General features: G+C 37.8%; 1 protein-coding gene across 3 annotated transcripts in view; it reads right to left on the bottom strand.

Annotated features, from left to right (window-relative positions):
• BDP1 (B double prime 1, subunit of RNA polymerase III transcription initiation factor IIIB) overlaps positions 1-6,899 on the bottom strand; it is a 79,059-nt gene that overhangs the window by 35,317 nt on the left and 36,843 nt on the right. For all 3 annotated transcript variants that reach the window (XM_046665805.1, XM_046665804.1, XM_046665806.1), the window contains exons 18-23: positions 6,399-6,896; positions 5,495-5,682; positions 4,817-5,039; positions 3,208-3,386; positions 2,278-2,488; positions 773-912 (exon numbers count right to left, since the gene is read on the bottom strand). In XM_046665805.1, coding sequence (XP_046521761.1) covers positions 773-912; positions 2,278-2,488; positions 3,208-3,386; positions 4,817-5,039; positions 5,495-5,682; positions 6,399-6,896 — 1,439 coding nt within the window. The remainder of the gene's footprint in view (positions 1-772; positions 913-2,277; positions 2,489-3,207; positions 3,387-4,816; positions 5,040-5,494; positions 5,683-6,398; positions 6,897-6,899) is intronic.

The following is a 6,899-nucleotide window of genomic DNA, read 5'->3' on the forward strand; positions in this document are numbered from 1 at the left end:
TCCACAGAGGGTGAAAAAGGGATACAGTAACCTCTCTTCTGCATTTCCCAAAGAACCAACTTAATTCTATATAATTAAGGGAGCTGTAATAGATTGATAAACTGATAAAATTTATCAATTTTATTAAAGTAAACTGATAAATGCTGAAGACATCCTAGAGGAAAATTAATACTTTGCTAAAATACGTCCTAGTTACAAAGATACTGTAGTAAATCAGATGGACCATGGACAACATTCAGAAAAGGAAAGGTGGGTTTATTTTCCCTGTATGTTAAAAAGAAAAAACTAACACATCCTAATTTAAAGTCGGCAACGACAAAGCAGACCCCAGTAACAGAAGTGGTGGTGCCGAAGCACCTTCACCCCCAGTGCACCACACTCACAACACGCCCTTCTCACCATCCAGCTCGGGACACAGCTCTAAAAGCAGCACACAGTAGGCACCTCACTAGCACTTCCTACCTATGAATTCCATCAGCAGGTCATAAATTCCTAAAAATGTAAAGCGTTTAAGAACTTCAATCTACTATAAAAGTTTAGTTTTAAAATAAAAAATGAGGATGCTTGACAAGCTTTTCAGAGAAATTACGAATGAGAAAATGTTAGTCAAGCAATTCTTATAGTATTTGATGCAGATTTAAAATATTCTAGTCTCATATTACTTTATCCTTTCCTAAAGTTTTCTAGATGTGAAGTTATATAAAATAACTATGTAATTATTGACCTTCATCTTTGAAAAGTTTTCTGCTTTTCTGATTAAAGGTAAACTCACCTCGTCTTTTCATCTAAAACACTGACTTTGTTAACAGGAAGGTTTCCTACAAGAACCACATGACTCTGATTTTCAGACATTCCACCTTCTGAAACTTTGGAAGGTACAACTTCAACTTCAGTTCCAATTTGAAAATTTGCCTGAAATGACAAAACCATATTAGTATATTTTTTTCAATAGAACATATCTCCTAAAATCTTTCAATCATTAAGAAAAGTATTTAGTTTTTTAAAATGAACAAACTGGTATACAATGTTCATGTTGTGTTGCCCAAAACAAAACTGCCTAATTCAGAAAGAGAGAGTCAGCGGTTACCATAGCAGCACGTTCACACACACTGTAAGACTACAGCAGCCATCTGGTGTGAAGCCCCCTAAAAAAGTTTAATGGTCTTTTTTCTTTTGGGGGGTTCAAACAATGATTACAATCACTTTAAATCTAGATTTGCCCTTGGTAGACAAAGAAAAGAAGGACAGAAAAACAAGATTTGTTGAAATGGGCACAACACTACTTAGATTTGTCTCTAATATCAAAAGACCCATCAATAACAGACTGGTTAAACTGTCATTCAAAACAGTAGAATGTCATGCAGCAGTTGAAAACGATGTATCTCGGGGCCAGCCCAGGGGCATAGTGGTTAAGTTCGCATACTCCACTTTGGCAGCCCAGGGTTCATGGGTTTGGATCCAGGGGATGGACCTACACACCACTCATCAAGCCATGCTGTGGTGGCATCCCACATACAAAATAGAGGAAGACTGGCACAGGTGTTAGCTCAGGGCCAATCTTCCCTACCAAACAAAAAAAAGATGTACCTCCATATTTCTTGATGCGGAAAGCTACTTAATACAATAAGTGAAAAACAGTAAGTCACAAAGTAACATGTACACAATGATTTTATCATTTAAATTTACGTAAGTATGCACATGTGCATGCAAGGAGATTGCTAAGATCTGTCACAAGGTTTCAGGGTGGTGGGATTTGGGGGAGCTATTATATTATTTTGTACTGATTGAACATTTTCAAAATGAAGAGGTCCATTAGGAAAAAAGATAAGTCTATTTTCACTTTTAAAAAATCCGGAATCATAAAAATCTTTAAAAGAAAGAAAAAAAGGGGCCGGCCCCATGGCCGAGTGGTTAAGTTCGCGCACTCTGCTTTGGCGGCCCAGGATTTCGCTGGTTCGGATCCTGGGTGCAGACATGGCACTGCTCATCAAACCACGCTGAGGCAGCATCCCACATGCCACAACTAGAAGGACCCACAACTAAAAATACACAACTATGTACTGAGGGATTTTGGGGGGAAAAATAAAATCTTTAAAAAAGAAAAGAAAAGAAAAGAAAAAATCCAGAATGGAAAACCTGAAACAAAACTAGATACGTTACATATTTATTGAGTAAGAATAAGTGTCAGACGCCTATTTTCTAAGCCAAGTCTGAGCTTCCATTTGATATTTCAATACGCATTAAAAGGTGCAATTTATGTCCGTGAAGGTAACTCACCCCAGTCAGGAACTTCTTTTCAGTTTCATCTTTCTGCACTACCGTTCTTTCTTCCTCGACTATGCCTTCGGCTTCACCTTTCTCTACTCTCTGCCTCTGTCCAGCCTTTCTTATGTTTGGTCGGGGTCTTTGAAGTCGGCCCCGTACTGATGGAGCAGTTTGGGTAACACTTTCCTTCATTTCTTGTTGGAAAGTGTTTATATTCTGAGTCCTAGAAAAGGGAACAGGGAGTAGAGAGGGAGCTTGACTGTAAAAAAACGAAAACCACCATAAAAATATAAAATTTGAATCTCCTCTAATAAACTCCCTACAAAGATATTCTGTACCATTAAAGGAAAATTAAATTACTTTCTGATTACAAATATCTTATTTTGTAAAACAAAATACTTATTTCAATTCTCAAAAGGTAATGAACTTACATAAGTTCCTCAAAATATTCAAATTCATAGAGACAGAAAGTAGAATGGTAGTTACCAGGGAGTGGAGGAAGTGGGGTGGGGAGCATTTGATGGGAACAGAGTTTCAGTTTGGGAAAAAAGTTCTGGAGGTGGACAGTGGTAATGGTTGCAAAACAATGTGAATGTACTTAATGACACTGGACTGGACACAAAAAATGGTTAAAATGGTAAATTTCATGTTCCATGTCCTTTACCACAATTTTTAAAAAGGTAATGAATACATACTTTATATACATATATTTTTTAATGCACTGCCTTGTATATGCTCTTTAGCAGTTTACAGTGAATGTAAGCAGGCAAGCGTTAAAAGGTGTTGAACTCAATCTGATTTTCTATTTTAGGCAGTCAGTGATATGAATAAAAATAAGTCAAGTACTCTTGATATTCACATTAACACATCTTGACAAAAATTTAAAAATTTTTGAAAGAATTCTCTCTTATTTTAGATTTTCAAGGAACTACCACTGCTTACCGCACGGAAACTACTCCTTCCTCTCCCTGGGCTCGTGCAGCCTGGGACTCCTCCACAGGTTCACAAAAGCTGGGCGACGACAAGTCCTTTTCAATCTGCACACAGGGTGATACCACAGCCTCCTCCGGCCTGGGACCTGATCCATCTTTTTCTCTTGATGTCATTAGGAAAGCCACATCCTAGAAGGCAGATAAAGAAAATTTCATCAAGGTTGGTAAAAGTATCAGGAAGTAGAAACTCTCACATATTATTAGAAGAACACATTGGTCCAGTCTTTGTAGATGACAACACGGGCGTATCCAGCAAGAAGTTTAAGTCCTAGCAATTCTACTTCTACAAATGCATCTTACAAAAATAAACAGCTAGAAAATTATATACAAGGATATTTATTACAGCAGTAATAGCCCCCCAAAAAAGAAAAAACAAAAAAAGTGGAAACAAGACAACTCTATTAACAGGAGATTGAATAAATAAATTATAACGTCTTTATAATGCAAGAGGATAGAGCCATTTAAAGGAAGATAAATTTCTATACACTGATCCAAAAAGATGTTCAGAGTATGGTGTTAAGTGGAAAAATCAGAAGGTAAGCTATGACGCCATTTTTGCAAAACAATGAAAATACCTGCACATCTTATTATTTACATAAGTAAATATCTAGAGAAACCTAGGCAGATACATTAAAATTGCTACATGATCAACTTGAGAGGGAGAGATCGAACATGATAAAGAACTCTCACTTTTTGGATTATATATGTTTTCCAATTTGAAATTTTATAATCAGATAAAATTAAAAAGCACTTTATCAGGGGCCAGCCCTGTCACCTAGTCACTGGGTTCACTGTGCTCTGCTTCAGTGGCCTGGGTTCCCACGGTCAGATCCCAGGCACAGACCTACATTACTCGTCAGCTATGCTGTGGTGGCACGTATATGGTGACCCATATACAAAATACAGGAGGACTGGCACAGATGTTAGCTCAGGGAGAATATTCCTCAGCAACAAAAAAAAAGCAATTTATCTTTTTTAAAATAAGATTAGGAGGAAAAAGTACAAATGTTTAAGCACAGTGAGAACTAAGCTATTTCAAGATGTAAAAGAAGAATCTTAATTCAGAACAGTAGTTTATATGTTTAGAACACAACTTATGAGTGTTAACATTTCATTTCGAAGTTTTTAATGCCATATCACACAATCTTAATCTGTTATGGACCAAGTTAACGAAGTAAATAAAATATCTCCCTTAACCCACATCAAGCTTCTAACTTTTTAGTTCACCTTCACGACAGAGTGAAGTAAAGTACTGTCATTCTCATTTTTCCTATGAAGAAACTGGAGGTATCATTTGGCTCTGGTCACATAACGAATATAGTCAGAACTCAAACTAGAGTCCAACCTCTGAAACTCCTTCCTGTGACACACTCACCCATCATCAGAGGGTGAGATTCTTGCACAAACCTCATGGAACAATGAGGTCCATTAGTACAGCAACAATCCTATCACATGCAGTGAAAATTATATGAGGAAATACTTGTGAAAATCCAATTCCAGGTGTTTTACCCTAGTAACCATAGTAACCAAACCAACCCTCCATCACCAATGCCACTCACGTGTTGAGAAGGGAGCATGTTTGTCTGTTCCCTGCTCTGCTGTATCACACCAGTCTCCGCTTTACCAGTTTCCAATTTCTTCCCAGGCACAGACATTCCTGTTTCCGTCATCTCTCTCTTTAAAGCTGCTCTCGCTAAGTTTGGCTTTGGTCTTTTGAATCGACTTCTCACAAAAGGTGCTGGTTTAACTTCAAGTGGCTTCTGTTCTTGAGGAAGAGATTTGCTTTGGAAGAAGGATGATCAAGCTTTAGAATGGACTGAAGGGCAGTGGGAGCGGAGTCTTAGGACAACCTTAGACACCGGTGGTAAATGTTTAATTCTAATTCCTAACAGAAAAACAAATTACGCTATTTGGTAGAGGCTGAAAAACACGAGTGGTACAATCCACGTACAAGCCTAGGAATCATACCATCTCAGCAGAAAGAAAGTGCAGGTTGGTTACACTCGTAGTGGCTTAGGACTATGCGTTACAGACAATTCTGTATGTTAGTAATTCCCACAATCTACTGTCAGAATGACCTCAATCCTCTCTCCCAATCCTAGTCCTCCCAAAACTAGCTTAAAATCTCTGACACTATGCTAGAGACATGTCCTGAAACCTCACTTACTTAAATATCATCAGCACATATAACTTTACATGCTTTTTCTTTAAAAGCGCACAGACGTATCTACTCGTACCTTAAATTAGCATCTGAAAACCGCTCTGGAGCGTCTGGAGATAGCATCCCCTGGTCTTCTGTTTCACCAAGTTCAGGAGTCTGTGAAGACGTCTTCAAATGACTCAGCTGACTTGAGCCTTCCTTTTCAGAACTTCTTTCTTCTTCTCCAGGTACAGGCACCACCGGTAGTGCTTCAGTGCCGATGTTCTGGAGGAAAAGCCACAGCAAACCGCCACATACACAAGTCTCCTTCAGCATTTCACACATTCCAAACAAAAGCCTACTATACTCTACACACTTCTCTTTAAAAATCTACAAGTTTGTTTCTTTAACTTTTAAATAAAATAAAACTTAATTTACAAATGGTCAAACATAGAATTCAGGGAATTCTTCTTTTTATAATGCATACTATGATTTTTCCAAACCACAAATACTATGACTTATCCAAAAAAAGTTAGGACAAAAGTCCTCGAAATTGGTAGAATAGCATGAACTTGAAGTAAATGGAAACTTCTACTAAAAGGAATTTTTTAAAAAGTGGAGTAAAGAGGGGTGGGGAATGAAATAAAAGAGAAAACCTGATTTAAATATGATCAAAAGAAATAATTCCAAGGTATGTTCATATCAGAGTTAGAACAGTTTCAGTCCACTTCCTACATTCCTTTTATCTGAAACAGTAACTTCAAACTGACAGTAAGAATAGCAACTTTTCCACAATTAAAACTTTTTTTTAATTATTTTTAAAAAAGAATATATTGTTTCTTTAAAGTCCTGAAACACAGGATTTGGGGCTGAGAAAGACTTCAGGCTTTTAGAGATTTTAAATGTTGTTTGACTTAAGGACAATAATTGTGGAATTATTTTGATAATCTTTCCCTGAAAAAGTATTCAAAAAAATTTTTAAAGGACAGAAAAATACGTACTTGGAGATTCAGCGATGGCAGAGCACTACCGACAGCTCTAATGCTCTCCATTAAATCTGTCTCAGTTTGTCTTGAGATTCCAGTCTCCTCTGGTACATTTCCCCTTAGAGAAATGTCTATTTTTCCAGTTTTTTCCAAATCTGCCACCATTTCCTCAGTGGTACTAATCTCTTCTGATCTACTTTTCCTCAAGGAAATTTCTCTTCCAGTTTCTTCCAAATCTGCCTGGGTTTCCTCAACGGCAGTAGTCTTTCCCAAAACCTTTTCTGTCAGGGAAATGGCTCCTTTTCCAGTTTCTTTCAAATCAACCTCCTTTCCCCCTATGGCATTGATCCCCACTAGGACCTTGTCCCTTGGGGAAACCCCTCTTCCAGTTTCTTCCAAACCTGTCTCCATGTCACCTACAGTGCTGACCGCCTCTGGGGCCTTTTCCTCTAGGGATATTTCTCTTCCGCTTTCTTCCAAATCTGTCTTTCTTTCCTCAGTGGCATCAGTCACCTC

This window comes from Equus quagga, chromosome 7 (assembly GCF_021613505.1).
Source record: "Equus quagga isolate Etosha38 chromosome 7, UCLA_HA_Equagga_1.0, whole genome shotgun sequence".
NCBI lineage: Eukaryota > Metazoa > Chordata > Mammalia > Perissodactyla > Equidae > Equus > Equus quagga.